General features: G+C 41.9%; 1 protein-coding gene across 1 annotated transcript in view; it reads right to left on the reverse strand.

The window, feature by feature from the left end:
- Nucleotides 1-4,110: 4,110 nt before the first annotated feature.
- pex14 (peroxisomal biogenesis factor 14) overlaps nucleotides 4,111-19,556 on the reverse strand; it is a 111,268-nt gene continuing 95,822 nt past the window's right edge. Inside the window, exons 7-9 of the mRNA XM_029719440.1 lie at nucleotides 12,679-12,776; nucleotides 6,273-6,364; nucleotides 4,111-4,963 (exon numbers count right to left, since the gene is read on the reverse strand). Of these exons, the coding sequence (XP_029575300.1) occupies nucleotides 4,456-4,963; nucleotides 6,273-6,364; nucleotides 12,679-12,776 (698 nt within the window). The 3' untranslated portion in view covers nucleotides 4,111-4,455. The remainder of the gene's footprint in view (nucleotides 4,964-6,272; nucleotides 6,365-12,678; nucleotides 12,777-19,556) is intronic.

A 19,556-nucleotide genomic window follows, 5' to 3' on the forward strand; every position in this document is an offset into this window, starting at 1 on the left:
TGCACTAATCTCGGTTAACCCAGAACTAAAGTCTTGCGTAATTGGTCAGATGCTCAATTAAGTTCTGGGTCCATACAAGTTAAGTGAATAGATAGAACGCGAATTGGAAATGGAACGAAGAGTTCTACCCTCTCTTTGCAAGTTAAGTCTATGGGTCAAATGTCCACTCCCCTTTCGAAATTCGAAAGATTCTAACGACTGCGAAATCGTGATTTGACCAAAGCACTGGAACTAATCCTGCTCGTTATCTCATGCATCCCCTTGATTCACTTAATACAGATTTCTTGATTTATCTTAATTCTGACTATTTTGAGGAAGTGGTAGTGGCTACGTTGTTGCTACAGTAACTGCCAGGGTACGAAATGCGAACATAACACACCCAGATCAAACCACACACCCCCAAGACCAAAATCGTATTTTTCTTAATGAACAGCAGAAATACAAAAACATGCTAACATGTTTGTTTGAATTAATGTAGCAATGTCTTCGTTAAAAAGACTTACGACTGGGACCGGGATTCAATTTGATCGCCCTTGTAGACAATGCGGCTTTTAAAGGCAACGTTAACTCATTCACAGATGTCGGCTCAATTGGAAATTACCTTTTATATGACAAGGGCGTAGGGGTGCAACGGTTCACCAAACCCACGGTTCAGTATGTATTGCGGTTTTGTGGTCACTGTTCGGTTTCGGTACAGTGTGAAAATTAAATGCCATTCACAATGTTCAGCATTCACAATGTTCCTAGCATTGTCTGTTGTGAGAGGATTGTTGGGCCTCTCAAGTTTCCACTCTGATGCTGCTTTTGTAACCATGTGGGAGGTGGGAATTTACCAGTCGTAAATACCAGTTGGATACATTCATGAGATTTGAACTCATTGAGAAACGCCGATTGGCTAATGGCCAACACACTGCATTAACCATAAACTAAAAAGATCAGCTATAATGCTTGTAAACAAATTTTGAGTTAAAAAAAACTGATTGCTTTGTTGTTGCATTTAACTGCTGAAAATGCTGTTACAGATGCCATTTCCTTAGTAGATGACGTCACAGGTCAACATGTGGGAGAAGTGGGTTCTTAGGATGAAAGGAGAGTTTCCCACTTTAAATGACCAGTTTGAGGACCGTTCAAGGGGATTTTCCAAGTCAAATGGTAAATTCACACTCGGTTACAAACGCATCATGACACTGCCTCCTTTAGTCCAGATGCGCACTTTTGACTCACAAAGGCGGCATGTCTGGAGCACGGTACATCTCCCACTCTGGGGTAACGTGATGGGCTGTCACTGTTAAGTAAACATAACACAGGGTGCATTGGTCAATTCCTTGCAAACCTCGGCTTTGGTTTGCTTATATAGAGCGGATACTACCGGTTTGCTGAAATTGGTGCAAAAGGGAAGTTTATAACATGGCTTAAGCACTTTCACAATGTGCCGAAACCCCCTATTCTCAACCACCGAGAATGGGCACATATCCGCGGCTATTAAACAAAGACTGTAAAATATATAAACATAGCCTACCTATCGCTCTTGTAATTTATTTGGTCCGGTCAGAATCAGCTGCAAAGGGCTGCTTGAATGCAGAGGGGAGACGATGTTGTGTTGTTTCTATGCGTATCCATCTCGATCCAGTATACTGCGGTGATGTCGGCGTAAATGTATCGACACATTTGAGGTGTTGGCAGATGCATAGGCAATTTTCATTGACAGTGGCGACATACTGCTAACATTTGATCCAATAATCTGTCCATCGCCGTTGTAATCCACTGGGAATGTTCCCAAACTGGAGATTAAACTATGATTTAGGATCCTCCAATTCTGGTTTATTGACCCCACCACTCGCCATGATCGTACAGAACTAGTTCCCGGCTGTGTCTCACAAATAGACAGCTTGAAATGCGGCAATTTACGATTAGAATTTTGATTACAACCTGCGCATAAACTCTAGTTGTTTAAATGGAATAGCCTGAAATGTGTTTTTTTCAGCTCAGACTTACTCAAGAGTCAGACATACAACGCAGTGTAGGCATAGCCTATAGGCCTAGTGTTATTATTTTGTCATTTAAAAAATAATGTATTCATTCGGGTTCACAGTGCGGACCGAACCGAAGTCCCCTTACCAAACCGTTTGGTAAGAATATGTGTACTGTTACACACCCCTACAATGGAGCTATACCCCAGTGTCAGATTGAATCACGGCCTAATTGATTCGATAAAGAAGTGGCAATTAAAATAACTTGAGATAAACCAAATTTATTACAATAATATACATTTCTGTTTGATATCAGAAGCTCATACAGTCACAATTATAAGCTGGGTACATTTTATACATAGAGGACCAGTCAGTGAAACTACAGTAGTTTAAAAGGCATGAGTGACACTTGGGGACCTCTCATTTGAGCAATTTTGCCACATTATCAGCCAGTGGTCTTCATTCGCAGACAAATTCATAGATCAGAATGTCAGATCAAGTCAAATACAATTGCAAACAAAAAAAATCTCTCATGACAGTATCATACTTCAGATTCTTTACCGCCCTGATACTTCTATTCTAATAGACACAGCGTTTGCGGAGTATGACTGCTGCCACTGCTGTTCACCTACCTCTACCGTTATTGTGTTACTTTGAAGGCCCTTCGATGCAAGTTAAAATACCACAAGAGAGCTGATACCCTCATTTTCACTCGTGGACCTTTTTTCTCTCTCTCATCAGCTGGCGAGTGAGTAATTTAATAAGGTAAGTATTCATACATTACTTTCAGTTCCCCTCCCGCCCCCACCTCTGCCTTCGGAGCTAGATTCCCACCTGCCACAACATCCATGGCGACATCCATTGTTTTATACGGTTTAATTACAAAATATTGGCGCCGTTTTAGCGTAAAAGATTACTCACTGTAGGAGGCCTATATAATTTGGACTGGAGGGTTTGTCATGAAATAAAATATAATACAGCAGGGCTTTCGCGATTATATTTCCGCTTTTAGCCTCCTTGACATTTCAAGCTGCATGAACTAATACATCTGTTATTTGTTGATCATTTGATTATTAACATACTTCATAAACCAATTCAGCTAGCCCTGCTGGAGACTGAGATGCAGCTGAAGAGGCAGGCTGGGATCTATCTCACCACATACAGAGTGACAGAATGCACGAGGCAGCCCCTTTAGAAAGAGGTAGAAAAAACACATTTATCTTCCCTTCCTTTCAGCGCTCTTGAACGCTCGTGGAACAAAACCCGTCATCGTGTTCTAATCTCAAATTTCAAGGCTTTTATTTCAGCCCAAATGCCACCTCCTGGCCTTTCTGAATTATTGACAGACTGACACCAATGTGAGGGGACACATGAAAGATCCTAAACGTTGCCCTAGCCTAACGCTGCCCGAGCCTAACGCTGCTTGTCCTCTCCCTCGGCTCTGTTGACAGGCTACGTCTGAAATGGCACCCTATTCCCTATGGAGTGCCCTACTATTGGTCAAAAGTAGTGTATCGTATAGGGAATAGGGTTCCGTTTCAGACGCATTCAGTGATCTCTGGGGTGACTTTGAGACGAGTACAGGGGGACAAGCCGTCTGACTCCAGACATAGAACTGAAGAATATAGGGGAGCATACGATTTCTTTGGTGTCCAGAACAGGTTACTCAGGCTGAGTACCAAATGGCAACCTATTCCCTAAATAGTGCAATACTTTTGACCAAAGTTCTATAGACCCTTGTCAAAACATAGGGTCAATAGGGTGCCATTTGGGACACAAACCACATGGGGAATAGGGTGCCATTTGGGACACATTCTACATAGAGAATAGGGTTCTATTTGGGACACATCATACATAGGGAATAGGGTGCCATTTGGGACACCACCTACATAGGGCGCCATTTGGGACACCACCTACATAGGGCATAGGGTTCTATTTGGGACACATCCTACATAGGGAATATGGTGCCATTTAGGACACATACTACATAGGGAATAGGGTGCCATTTGGGACACAACCTCAAATGATTCTTCAAATGAGCTCAGATACCATAATACATTGGAAACCAAGCTCAATACACCAGGTGATTATTGTCAGTACCAAGTGCCACACAAGGAATAAGACAAAGCAGGATTGCAAATCATTTTTGATAGTAATTTGTATTGAATATTGCTCTTATCTCCCCCATCCTGCTGAAACTTCATATTACTTTCCCAGGCATGCAATCGTTTTGTTTGAATGATGAAAAGTAAATTGATGTAAGCCAGGTGCTTACAAGGGCCAAGACACACCAACATTAACCTTTTCTTTGTTGTGTTTCTTAAACCTTCGCTCATAATTGAGATTGTTCACTATAAAATAGAGGCAAAACAGTACAGTTACAGAAAGGATGGTCAAATGGGACCAGACTGAAACAGGACCTTCAAATGAAATGAGAACCATAAGGAAAAAGGGTTTTTGTTGTGCTTTGTGCTCACGGTCTGGTCTAATCCACCTCGCTCTCGTTGCTGGCCCCCTCGGGCCTCCTCAGCTTGTCCACCTGTTCGTTGATCTGTCCGTCTCCCCCTCGACGATCCTCCGCTGGCACGCTCAGATGCTCCTCCTCATCCACATGGCTCACGTCATCCTCCTCCTCCTCCTCTTCTTCCTTTTCCTCCTTCACATCCTCCTCTTTCTTCTCCTCCTCACCCTGCACCTCCATGCGGACCTGATCCTTAAGGTCCAGGGGGGGCAGTGTGGCTCCTCCTCCCAGCCCCACGCCATTCTTTCCGTTGAGGCCGTGGGCTCCGTCGGGACCTCCCAGGGCGTCTTGGGGGCTGTGGTGGCCATCTTTGATGGGGGAGGAGGAAGCCGACTCGTTGCTGACGGGGGAGATGTCGCTGCTGCTGTTGGTGTGGTTGATGGAAGGAGAGCTGGTGGAGATGGTGGCCGGCTTCAAGGGCATCTGCCAGGAGGGAATCTTTGGGACGGATGGCGATGCGGGGAACTGCCTCCTGGAGAGGGATAGAAGGCAGGGATATTCGTTCAACACACATCATGTCATCCAAATCAAAATGTTGTCATCACAATCAAAAACTTAGACCGTGATTCAACTTAGAAATGTCCTTGTTTTTGAAAGAAAAGCACATTTTTTTGTCCATTAAAATAACATCAAATTGATCAGAAATACAGTGTAGACATTGTTAATGTTGTAAATGACTATTATTGCTGGAAACGGCAGATTTTAAATGGAATATCTACATAGGTGTACAGTGGACCATTATCGGCAACCATCACTCCTGTGTTCCAATGGCACGTTGTGTTAGCTAATCCAAGTTTATCATTTTAAAAGGCTAACTGATCATTAGAAAACCCTTTTGCAATTATGTTAGCACAGCTGAAAACTGTCGTTCTGATTAAAGAAACAATAAAACTGTACTTCTTTAGACTAGTTGAGTATCTGGAGCATCAGCATTTGTTTAATTTGAGAAACAGACGCCTTATAAGTCCTCAACTGGCAGCTTCATTAAATAGTACCCGAAAACACCAGTCTCAACGTCAACAGTGAAGAGGCGACTCCGGGATGCTGGTCTTCTCTGTGTGTGTGTGTGTGTGTGTGTGTGTATGTATATATATATAAATAAATAAGAGAAAAATAGATAGTGCTTTTTTCAACAGCCAGATGTTCTCCACACCTGCTAAAGATTGGCCAAGATATCAAATTATATTCATTAATTCTTTCAAGATCAAAAAGAAATGGTTACGCCTTAAAAGGGATCTGCACTAAAGGAATACAAAATGTTTACTGCCTAATCAGGTCATTTGAAAATAGGGAAAGAGAGAGAACAAGTTTGGCGACAGATGGTGCTTCTGTGTTTTTCTTCGCTGATTAACCCCTTACGCAAAACTTATTGTGAAAGTCAGGCAAAGGAGAGTGAAACAAAATACTTAAAAGCTTATTAGGATGTACACAGGAAAACAAAACATGTACAACCTGACAGTTCTGAGGCAATTTTCATCTGGCTGATTTTTCCGACGTAAACTGTTGCTTTGAGCCTCATTAGCGGCACTGAGTACATAATCATGCATGCTAATGACTATTACAAAACAGAATCCATTTTCATGCTGTGACAGACAGACAGTGCCAAACGGGGAAGAGCTGAAGGCGCTGCGGAGGAAGCTAGTATGATGAGCTTCGATAACGATTCCCTATATATTTTTTATTTTATTTAACAAGGCAAGTCCTACAACCTTTCGCCAGTAGTGCACTAGATAGGGGATAGGGTGCCATTTTAAACAAAACCGCAGTGTTTGAGTCATTACCTGCCGAGAAGCAAGCCCTTCAATGACCCTATTTCAGCTTTCAGATCGACGATGGTCTGAGTATCCAGGATGCGGTTGGTTGAAGAGGATGCCTATTGGAAGAAGAGGGAAGATAAACTATCACATACCATGGGGTCAGGGAGCATACAGTACAGTCTAGGTCCACAAGCAACATTAAAGAGGACAGAAAGCTACTTTCGTCAAGCATGTTGCTACATCTCTGTGATCTTCATTTGTTCATGCGACCTAACAGGATAACACTTTCAAACGAGAGAATGGTTGAGAGGGCAGCGATGTAAACAAACAGAGCAAATGCCGAATGCCACACAAGCTGGTGTGTAATCATATCACAACAGCTTGTGAGTCTACATACAAGTCCCCATGTGACGGGAGAGGGGTGGGGGAAAACAACAAGCCTCTGGACTAGAGTTCATCTTTGTAGACAGGATCGTCGCAAAAAGGTAGTGGTATTTTCCCAAATGGCACCCTACTCCCTATATAGTGCACTATTCTTGATCAGAGCTCTATGGGCCCTTGTCAAAAGTAGTGCAGAAAAAAATTGGGTTTCACTTGACTGTGGATCATTCCAATTTTTACATAGTTTTCCATATTTCCAAAAATGGATTAGGGCAGGATGGCAGTTTTGGATAATGAACCTTATCCTGAACAATAGGGGCATTCATAAGGCAACCATAAGTTGACAGCTATTTTTCTTCTTTTATCAAAGGTGAGTGTTATCACACACAGGCTGGCATGGCATGAATTGCGACAGGGAATGACAGCTAATTGTAGTGGCCTCTGGCAATATTTGAATAGCAAATAATTTTTAAAAATCCATCCATTGTAATTCTGTTCCAAGCAGACGTATGAAGTCATTTGTCAAAAGAAAGACACAATATGTGAACATGTAGCCAATAGCGTCGATTTTGTTTGTTTCTATGACATTTCAGTCCTTCTATGCAACTGCAATAGCCAGCGTGAACCAAATTGCTTTTAGCTATCACTGTCTTAGTGAAAATCCACATTTGGTTAAAAACAAATACACTTTAGCATTTGTAATGAAAATGTCACTCCTCAACCGGAAAAAAACCAGGCCATATTCACCTGGACAAGCAGGTGCTCTACCCTTGGTAGTCTAACCGAACAGACCTGCACCCCTATCCTTTTTTGTTTCCGAAGGGGTGAAGGGCGGTAAATGGATTGGACCAGAGAAGAGGAGAAAAATAAAGTGGGGAAAGCAGGATAAAATAATACAAAAAAACTGTAATTAAGAACTCCAGACTCACTAGAGGCAGCTAGTTAGGAAGCTGAGACACCCTATCACGGTGAGACGGATAACTTGGTCTCTTTCAATTGTAATTAAATCTAAGAGAAATTAATTGAATCACATCCGAGAGGGATCAGACTCATTTACATCGGAGGGAGGGAGGGTGCAGTGTTTTCCAGGGAACATCAGGGGCCGTATGTATCAAGCTTCTCAGAGTAGGAGTGCTGATCTAGGATCAGGTGCCCCCTGTCCATGAAATCTTATGAATTGTGATCTAAAATGCAAAACTGATCCTAAAATCAGCACTCTTACTCGAAGACGCTTGATACATACAGCCCCAAAACCGTCCTGGGTGTGTATCGGTGGGAGCTTTGGTGAAGACATTCAGGATTCACCTCATTAAAACCATCTTAATCCCAGGTCTCCCCAAGGCCCCCCACATAATAAGGTTGGAATGTGCTTCTCTCTCACTTTACCTTTGGAAATAAAAAAATGTATTGCTCCACAGGCTGAGGCTTCTTCTAGACTTCCAAGACGTAAAACTCTTACCTAAGAAACAGGGAAACGCTTCACAGTCATGACGCCTAATTAAAACTATGGATACAACCCAAATGGCACCCTATTCCCTACGTAGTGCACTACAGCGAAAGTTGACGCAACCGTATGGCAGTTTTGTCCGCAGACATAATATTCCTGCATTATAACCACGCTTATTCATGGCAACATGACATATGTCAGCTGGCATTATACACCATGCTAACTGAACATAAGGTGTTATGTCATGTTGACATTGTGATTTCAGAAATAGCCATGTGGTCATTTCCTTTGTCAAGTGTGGCATGACACCATGTTCATAATAAAGTAATGTACAGAAAGCATTATAGCAGCATAGTAAGCATTACATGCACGTAATTGAATCTTCTAATTCTATTCATATGATTATAACTGCCCCTATAATCACTTTGCGTACTCTGGCTTAAGAACGGAGACTTTGATCTATGACCAGTGCTGTTAAGCGCTATACAGTTTCCTCCTAACTGGTGTAATAGCTGTGTTCCTAATCTGTCTTGAGTGGTTGCTTGGGTGTGATAGGGGTCAGCCCCTTTCTGCTGCTTAACTAAGTGGTTCCAGAAAAATATATTACGAGCAAAAGAGAGAAAAAAATCTAACAACTCCTCCATGGATGGCAATGCGTGAAATAAATGAAGATAAAATGCCTACGGACCATTAGCAACAGATAGGATCTTAACAAGCCTTGTTTCAAAATGTCTAAAGGCAAATTAATTCACAGTTACTCCACCAGCCGACTGTGTTGTCTTTTTCCTTGTAATGCATGTATATTTATGGTAGAATTAGCTTCAAAAGAAATCCCCGAGGAGCGTTTTCCAGGAAAAACACGGGCGCAATTGATTTCAGTCTATTTATTCTACTTTCCCAGTGCCGGAGTGCTTCTTCTGGTACAGAACAGCAGTTTCTTAATCTTCTATGTGCAGCCACTAATAAAGAGAACTATCACTGAATTGAGACAGCGGAGCAAACACAGTTAACTGGCAGATTTGTAATGATAATGGGACCAAAATAGGGGGCTACCCCTCCTGTTAACATTGGAGACGAATTACCCTGAAGCCTATTCATTCTTCACCGAGGCATTTAACAGTAGTGGTATGATGTAGCTAGGTGATCATTTTCAAAATAAGTCATGATTATAGAGTAAATACCCACTGAGAGTACACTTTGCTGGGCCCTCTGAGGTTTGTAGGCAGAAATATATAATATGTGTGTTTGAGTGTGTGTGCGCGCAATCTCTTACTTGTATAATGACATCCCCAGTCAGTTTGTATTGGGGTGCCATATACATTGCAATTCAGCGGTTTCCAAACTTTAAGAACTGTTTACTTAGCAGCTGATGAAACAGAAGTCGGCATGTGTTTCGGGTTAAATGCACATTTCCGCGTTGAGAGGTATAATTGCCAAGAGTGGCGCACTTTGAGCGGCGAGGGGAGAAACCCAGAAAGCCGCTAACTGCAAACGATAAGTAGCTCGGCAGCTCCAACATGTGTTCTTAATCACACGCTCCGGACCTGAAAACAATTTCCCAATTTCCCATATGGCCCGGGAACAACAGGGCTTCTACGTCTCTCCGTGGAAAATTTAAGATCAACACTATAGCTATAAAGCAGAGTTTATGATTTGTTTAATGGGTGTTTTGATGTGAAATATACTTTTTATACACTGCCGCCTTCCAACAAGGCACTCACAGCAAATGAAGCGGGCACTTTTTAATCCAATCTGTGTTTTGGCAAAAAAAAACATCTCTTGTTCTCCAGTGCTGCAGATGTAGTTCATTGTTTAAAGTGGGCTTAACAGTGACTGGATCGGACTGGGGCTTGCCAGGACAAAGAAAAATGGTACACACAAAGTTCTGTTTGCATAGTGGCTCAGTTAGGGTTTTGTCCACCCCCTCCCTCCCTCCCACCCAAAAACACAACTATCCTTTCAACTCAGTTTAGGAAGCAGCGTGGGGGCAAGAGAGACTCACTCGAAAATGAGCTATGAGTCGGCGGTTTTGATTAACCTCATCCAGGGGAGAGATTCATATTTTTCTCTGCCGTTTGCTGAAACAGATGCGTACGCATATGTTTTCCTGCGCCATCCAGATGCTGCAGACGAACACCCCATGTGCTTAACAAGCTGTGGACATAAAACATTGTCTGAGATGGTCTTGATTCCAAGGGAGTTTTTTGGGCCGATGATCATAAAACGATTTATGACAGCGTGATAAAGAACAAGTAATATTTCATACTTGCACTTAAGTTCACCAATTTTTTTTGACATGACGAGTTTTAAAACAATAATTCGGCCCTTAGCACCTAAACGGTTGTAACTGTGGATTGTGAAAGCGGACGATAAAATTTAAGCCAAGAACAGAGTTATGGCAGAAGATGATAACATCATGGATGTCATTGATGAGATGACAAACTGAATTGCTTTCATGGAGAACTGGCCACACAATTTATTTTCATCATGAGAAAAAGTTACTGGTTTTATACCCAAAGTTGCTAAGAAAATGTTGTGATCCATTTAATAAAGACTAGAGACCAGCACAATTTATAAAAGGGTGTAGTAGTAGCAGGAACAGCGGCATCTAGTGGGCGAAACTTGGTACTTTGACATTAATTTATGGAAAATAATGCAAACAGCTTCAAAGGCTTAGTTTTCTATAAAAGGGAGAAGAAAAATGCATCACCAGATTCACAGGGAATACATTATCATAGGATGAAGAAGCAATACTCCAAGCCACAGCACCGTACTACTTGTGAGACAGAGAATTAATACGGTATACTGGTTGTTGGGTTGGGATTGGGGTGTAGGGGATCCGTGGGTGAATTTTGATCATTTTATTGGATTTCTCATGCGATACTCATTGTTAGGAAGAATTATGGTCCAAATCAGATGTTAGGTACTATATTTATTGAAGATTATATGAATCCTATAAATTAATATGAAAATGTTTTGTTCAATCAATTCGCTTAATTTTCTCAGAGATCAAATTATATTTTAACAAAAGAATGTTTCAGGAATGCTAATCTTATGTTTCTAACACATTTTGCACAATCTGAGCTGGTAAACAGGGATATCTGTCCAGATATCCAAACGGACGTTAGTAATCAATTACTTGAGTACATTTTGTAGCAAAAAAATGTGTGGGCCTATTTGGACAATTGAAAAGCTTTGTTATAAATGTAATAATCATTGTGTCATTGTTACCTACATGAATATAAAATGACATTTGACTTAATTTAATAAACAAACCTTTGAATGTAGTTTTTATAACGTGTTGAGCTAATACTGTGCATTTAGCCCTCCAGTCTGCCCTGACATCGGTATGCTATTTTTTTATTTGTCACGTGCGCCGAATACAACAGGTGTAGACCTTACAGTGAAATGCTTACTTAAAGGCTCTAACCAATAGTGCAAAAAAGGTATTAGGTGAACAATTGGTAAGTAAAGAAATAAAACAACAGTAAAAAGACAGGCTATATACAGTAGCGAGGCTATAAAAGTAGCGAGGCTACATACAGACACCGGTTCTATCATGGCGAAAATCAGACTTCTCTTTCCCCGTAGTGTTTGGCTAAAACCAACAGTGAAAAGCAGCCTGTTCGCTGTTTACAACTGCCATGTGCATTTGAGTCAGTCTGATTGGTCAAGAGAGCAATTTATTTTTATTATTTAGACTCTCCTGATATCTGAAAAAAATGACATTATTTGAATTGTGAAATAATCTCAAATGCCCATCCCTTAGATGGTGTCGAAATTCTCTTGTGCTTTTTTGTTGTTCTTATTGTTGGTAAGGGCACGTTAAGTAAGCATTTCACTGTTAGTCTACACCGGTTGTTTTATGAAGCATGTGACAAATAAAATGTGCATTGAACCACCTTTTTCGATCTTGTCTCATCTCTGCAACTCCCCAACGGAGAAGAGACAAAGGTCGAGTCATGTATCCTCCAAAACATGACCAAACCGCACTTCTTAACACCGCCTGCTTAACCCGGAAGCCAGCTGCACCCCCAATGTGTCGGAGGAAAAACCGATCAACTGACGAATGAAGTCAGCCTGCATGCGCTCGCCCCGCCACAAGGAGTCACTAGAGCGCGATGAGCCAAATAAATCCTCTGTTTTGGGTCATGTTCATTAAGGCATGCATCGGAAAACATTTTCAAATGTTTCACAATGGAAAACGAAGTAGTCCCTCCCTGCGTCAGTGCGTTGTCTTTCATTTGGTGCCTTATGAACAAAACCCTGAACTTTCCACTAAAAACAGCAGACAGGTGGAGTGTATTTTACTTCTTTTTACCACTTGCTGTAGCCAGACCAGACCTGGTTCAAATACTAAGTCTAACACTTTCAAATACTTTTATTGTATTTTTGTTTTCCCAGTAAAACAGAACCAATGAAATTGTCCCAAAAGTGGCAAACTAAAAAAATCAAGCACCACTCAAATACTTATAAAGTATTTGATCTACGTATTTGACCCATGTCTGAGCCAGACTAGTGTGTATGGCACCAGTAGCCTGAGACAGGTGAGATTAAGCATATGTGTTTGAGTGTGTGTGTGAAAGTCTGATGATGTTGTACCTCAGAGGTAGATAGCTCCTGAGACAGGTCATGTATTTTCTGCTGCTGCTGGACCAGGAGGTCCTGTACTGTAGCCAGGGTCTGCTGGAGCTGGGTCACTGCAAACAGAGACAACAAGTACACTTAAAACGCTGGATGTCAGCTGATACTAAAGTTTTATTTAGTGGAAGCATAAAGTAGAGGAAGCTGGAAAATTTTTACTTTCAGTTAAATTAGTCCAGAGAAGTCCAACTCAAATACAATATCTGTAAAAACAATACAAAAAATGAAAAGTATAGGCCTAAGTCATTTATTAAAGTTGACCTCTTGATATTTATAATGATATCCAATAACCAGTCAAATTGGCCCCAGCTTTTCAGTCATAGATGCTTTGGGATATTTTTGACATGTAAAATAAAGATATTAATCTCTGGTGTCTGAACTTAAATCAAATAACAGTCTCTAACCTTCCATTATCCATGCAGACACTGGCTTCAAATGCATCTTAAATCCTCAAACGATCAACAAAGGGGGAAAAAATGCCTCATTTGGGTGGAGGCTGCCAGACAAAATGTCCCGCCTAATCCCAATAAATATTGCTCTTTTCTCATTGACTTTGAAGATTGAATTATTTCAAGTGTTGGTGTAAGAAGAGGGTGTATGATTTCAAATAACACGAGCCCCAGTTTGTTGGCCCCTTGCTTTCCAGTCGCACGTATATTACCAAACAATGCATTAAGTTTCACCGACTGATTCTATTACCGAAAGACAATAAACATTCATATAAATCACTGTCGTGCAAAGTGTTAAATCAAGCCTAATCGCATTAACATCAACAGATATTGTAGCTGCCTACACTTGAGGTTGGTGTCAGCGAATGGTTAAAAGCTTGCCTACTGTGCAAGACTGGACAGACACCAATGTGCCAGTGCTGAGCTATAAGCATCAGTTTGACGAAAATGGGACCCTGTTAAGACATGACGCAAGAACTTTAGGTCACTGTAACTCTCCTCCGTATTTATTTGGACAGTGAAGCTAAAAATGTTACATTTGGCTCTATACTCCAGCATTTTTGATTTGAGATCAAAATGAGGAGACAGTACAGAATGTCATCTTTTATTTGAGGGTATTTTCATACATGGTTTAGTAGAAACAAAAGCATTTTATGTATTTACTCCCCCCATTTGAAGAAGTCATAAGTATTTGGACAAATTCACTTACAGTGTATTAAAGTAGTCATACGTTTAGTATTTGGTCCCATATTCCTTGCACACATTGACTACATCAAGCTTGTGACTTTACAAACTTGCAGGATGCAATTGCAGTTGGTTTTGATTGTGTTTCAGATTGTGTTTTGCCCAATAGGAACTGAATGGTGAATCATGTAATTTTGGAGTCACTTTTATTGTAAATAAGAATATAAGATGTTTCAGAGCACTACAATAATGTGGATGCTACCATGATGAGGAATAATCATGAATGAATTGTGAATAATGATGAGTGAGAAATGTACAGAGGCACAAAAATCATACGCCCTGAAAACTGTTAACCTCCCCTGTTATTGGTAATGGTAAGAGGTTTGCATTTTATTGAGGGTATGATATTTCTTCATGATTGTGGGGGTATGATCATCATTATTCATAATTATCAGTAATCATGGTAGCATCCACATTAATGTAGAAGTGTTCAGAAACATCTATTCTTATTTACAATAAAAGTGACTCCAAAATGACACAAAACATTAATCCCCACTCAGTTCCTATTGGGCAAAACATACTGTAAATTCCAGACTATAAGCCGCAACTTTTTTCCCAGGCTTTGAACCCCGCGGCTTAAACAATGACGTGGCTAATATATGGATTTTTCCCGCTTTCAATTTTTTTTCTTCCAAAAAAACACATTCTGTGACGTGCTCAGTTTTTTGGCGGCATGAAGCTTTCATTAGACCAATGAAATTGCCGAACGGGTTAAGGTCAAACAACTTTTTTGTTTACTGTTTAGATTAAATCGAGCACTCTCAAACTTCCCATCATTCTGATTACGGTAGTCATTTTGTCACCCTCATCATGGCAAAGACACAGAGAAATGCATATGATGCAGCTTTCAAGTTGAAGGCGATTGATCTGGCTGTTGGAAAAGGAAATAGAGCTGCTGCACGGGAGCTTGGTCTTAATGAGTCGATGATAAGACGTTAGAAACAGCAGCGTGAGGAATTGACTCAGTGCAAAAAGACAACTAAAGCTTACTACAAATTTTTTATTTTTTGTTACAAGCCGTGTTTCGTTAAAGCCTATTTATTTTTGTTACAAGCCGTGTTTCGTTAAAACCTGTGTAAAGTTCATTTGTTTCAATGTACCGGTAGGCACCTGCGGCTTATAGACATGTGCGGCTTACTTATGTTCAAAATATATATCTTTTTTTTCATTCAGTGGGTGCGGCTTATATTCATGTGCGCTTAATAGTCCGGAAATTACGGTAATCCAAAACACAACTAAAGCAAACTGCAAATGCATCAAACAAGTTTGTAGTCACAAGCTTGATGTAGTCATTGCATGCTAGGAATATGCAACAAATACTACACTTTTGACTACTTTAATGCACTATACATGAATTTGTCCATATACTTACGACTTCTTCAAATGGGGGGACAAGATACAGTGGGGGAAAAAAGTATTTGATCCCCTGCTGATTTTGTACGTTTGCCCACTGACAAAGAAAGGATCAGTCTATAATTTTAATGGTAGGTTTATTTGAACAGTGAGAGAAAGAATAACAATAAAAAAATCCAGAAAAACGCATGCCAGAAATGTTATAAATTGATTTGCATTTTAATGAGGGAAATAAGTATCTGACCCCTTCTCAAGCAGAAAGATTTCTGGCTCCCAGGTGTCTTTTATACAGGTAACGAGCTGAGATGAGGAACACACTCTTAAAGGGAGTGCTCCTAACCGCAGCTTGTTACCTATAAAAAAGACACCTGTCCACAGAAGCAATCAATCAATCAGATTCCAAACTCTCCACCATGGCCAAGACCAAAGAGCTCTCCAAGGATGTCAGGGACAAGATTGTAGACCTACACAAGGCTGGAATGGGCTACAATACCATCGCCAAGCAGCTTGGTGAGAAGGTGACAACATTTGGTGCGATTATTCGCAAATGGAAGAAACACAAAAGAACTGTCAATATCCCTCGGCCTGGGGCTCCATGCAAGATCTCACCTCGTGGAGTTGCAATGATCATGAGAACGGTGAGGAATCAGCCCAGAACTACACGGGAGGATCTTGTCAATGATCTCAAGGCAGCTGGGACCATAGTCACCAAGAAAACAATTAGTAACACACTACGCCGTGAAGGACTGAAATCCTGCAGCGCCCGCAAGGTCCCCCTGCTCAAGAATACATATACATGCCCGTCTGAAGTTTGCCAATGAACATCTGAATGACTCAGAGGACAACTGGTGAAAGTGTTGTGGTCAGATGAGACCAAAATGGAGCTCTTTGACATCAACTCAACTCACCGTGTTTGGAGGAGGAGGAATGCTGCCTATGACCCCAAGAACACCATCTCCACCGTCAAACATGGAGGTGGAAACATTATGCTTTGGGGGTGTTTTTCTGCTAAGGGGACAGGACAACTTCACCGCATCAAAGGGACGATGGATGGGGCCATGTACCGTCAAATCTTGAGTGAAAACCTCCTTCCCTCAGCCAGGGCATTGAAAATGGGTCGTGTATGGGTATTCCAGCATGACAATGACCCAAAACACACGGCCAGGGCAACAAAGGAGTGGCTCAAGAAGAAGCACATTAAGGTCCTGGAGTGGCCTAGCCAGTCTCCAGACCTTAATCCCGTAGAAAATCTGTGGAGGGAGCTGAAGGTTCGAGTTGCCAAACGTCAGCCTTGAAACCTTAATGACTTGGAGAAGATCTGCAAAGAGGAGTGGGACAAAATCCCTCCTGAGATGTGTGCAAACCTGGTGGCCAACTACAAGAAACGTCTGACCTCTGTGATTGCCAACAAGGGTTTTGCCACCAAGTACTAAGTCATGTTTTGCAGAGGGGTCAAATACTTATTTCCCTCATTAAAATGTAAATCATTTTATAACATTTTTGACATGGGATTTTTCTGGATTTTTTTGTTGTTATTCTGTCTCTCACTGTTCAAATAAACCTACTATTAAAATTATAGACTGATCATTTCTTTGTAAGTGGGCAAACGTACAAAATCAGCAGGGGATCAAATACTTTCCCCCCCACTGTATATAAAGTACTTTCATTTCTAAAATGTTAAAAACAGATATGTATGAAAATACCCTCAAATAAATGGTGACATTCTGTACCGTTGGAAAATTCTTGTTGAAAGATCCCCGGGATAAAGTTGGAATAAGCAGGAAATCTAAAATCCTCAAACGATTATTTTGGAAGAACTACTTCTGGATATTTTTTTAGGAACGTTTGCAACCCTAAGGTTGACCCCGGGTCAATTTTCCCAGAGCCCACAACCTTGTCCCACCCCCCCCAAAAAAGTGTTAGTGAGTTCAGGGTATGTAAACTGCACATTTAGTTGGCCAATGCTAATTACTGTAAATGGCTACTGCGACGACACCGCAACACATCAACAATTCCAGATGTTGGAGTTAAGTCGCTAGCCACGAAGACTATACTTTCAAAATGATCATTGAGACTGAGGCGCAAAGAGTAAACTGCTTGTGCAGATCTTGCATGCCGCCATTTTAGTCCATCCAGTTCTAGCCACTGTGTATTGTTACCCCTCGCTATCGCAGATATGAAGCCAAGAATAATGAGGTCAATGACTTTGGCTGGCTTGAATCATCAGAAGGAGACTTTGTAGCTGGGCAAGAGCATGAATTTGAGAGACAGAGCAGGGGCTCACAGCTGCTGCCGAAGTGGCCGACATTGTGTATTCAGTAAATTATTCAGTAAATACCTCCATATAATGTACACTACATATGTCCAGGCCTGTCTCCGCCTTTAATGGCCAGCTGGTCACCAATATGGTGACACTGACAAAGAGGGCCAAACAACCGCACAATTCCATTACAGGCTGTGTATGCTGAAGTGCTTCCAAGACCCATTCATTAATTGTCCGTGTGAAGTTGTAGGGAAATCATAATGGGAGTCAAGGCCCTACTCTGGGCGAAGAGAGTAATGCAGTTGTATTCAAAAGGATACATCACTTCATTGCGCCCGGCACTAGAGCAATACATGAACTTTAACAAAAGGGGTTCAAGCAATTGGCAGCCAGGCAGTCGGACGCTATTACTCAGCGTTGTGGGGAGAAAAAGGGAGAGAAGAAGGGGGGGGGGGCTCTCAGTGTAATTGCAAACCCTCTCCCCAACTGTTAACTGCAACAGTCATTAACTACAATAGCAGCTTGGCTACTGCAGTCACAGCAAATTAGTTTGCCGTGGTGACTGAGGGAAACGACAGTGGGTTTTCCATGAGAGGGCTTAAGGTCTGGAATATCAGCTCCCTACGGAATACAAGGGACTCTTATCACAGAATCGGTTCTTTAACAATAAACAAAACATGACTTATGTTATATGGAGGAAATGTGTTTGCATAGCTAGGGCCAAAATGACAATAAAATAACTCATTTGTTAATCAGATTACGGGAGGCACATCTTGCACACAATCGCATACAATCGACACGCACCCGACTGCCAGCTACCCACCTTCCTAAAACATAATAGAATGGTATGATCCGATCAAACTGACAGTATGAGCACTTTTCCATTCACATTCCTTCCTTGACTGTATGTAATACAGTTTGTTTGATTGGATGATATAAACTCAGCAAAAAAAGAAAAGTCCTCTCACTGTCAACTGCGTTTATTTTCAGCAAATTTAACATGTGTAAATATTTGTATGAACATAAGATTCAACAACTGAGACATAAACTGAACAAGTTCCACAGACATGTGACTAACAGAAATTGAATAATGTGTCCCTGAAAAAGGGGGGTGGGGGAGTGTCAAAATCAAAAGCAACAGTCAGTATCTGGTGTGGCCACCAGCTGCATTAAGTACTGCAGTGCATCTCCTCCTCATGGACTGCACCAGATTTGCCAGTTCTTGCTGTGAGATGTTACCCCACTCTTCCACCAAGGCACCTGCAAGTTCCCGGACATTCTGGGGGGAATGGCCCGAGCCCTCACCCTCCGATCCAACAGGTTCCAGACGTGCTCAATGGGATTGAGATCCGGGCTCTTCGCTGGCCATGGCAGAACACAGACATTCCTGTCTTGCATGAAATCACGCACAGAACGAGCAGTATGGCTGGTGGCATTGTCATGCTGGAGGGTCATGTCAGGATGAGCCTGCAGGAAGGGTACCACATGAGGGAGGATGTCTTCCCTGTAACGCACAGCGTTGAGATTGCCTGCAATGACAACAAGCTCAGTCCGATGATGCTGTGACACACCGCCCCAGACCATGACGGACCCTCCACCTCCAAATCGATCCCGCTCCAGAGTATAGGCCTCGGTGTAACGCTCATTCCTTCGACGATAAACGCAAATCCGACCATCACCCCTGGTGAGACAAAACAGCGACTCACCAGTGAAGAGCACTTTTTGCCAGTCCTGTCTGGTCCAGCGAAGGTCGGTTTGTGCCCATAGGCGACGTTGTTGCCGGTGATGTCTGGTGAGGACCTGCCTTACAACAGGCCTACAAGCCCTCAGTCCAGCCTCTCTCAGCCTATTGCGGAGAGTCTGAGCACTGATGGAGGGATTGTGCATTCCTTGTGTAACTCGGGCAGTTGTTGTTGCCATCCTGTACCTGTCCCGCAGGTGTGATGTTCGGATGTACCAATCCTGTGCAGGTGTTGTTACACATGGTCTGCCACTGCGAGGACGATCAGCTGTCCGTCCTGTCTCCC

This window comes from Salmo trutta, chromosome 28 (genome assembly GCF_901001165.1).
Source record: "Salmo trutta chromosome 28, fSalTru1.1, whole genome shotgun sequence".
Lineage (NCBI taxonomy): Eukaryota > Metazoa > Chordata > Actinopteri > Salmoniformes > Salmonidae > Salmo > Salmo trutta.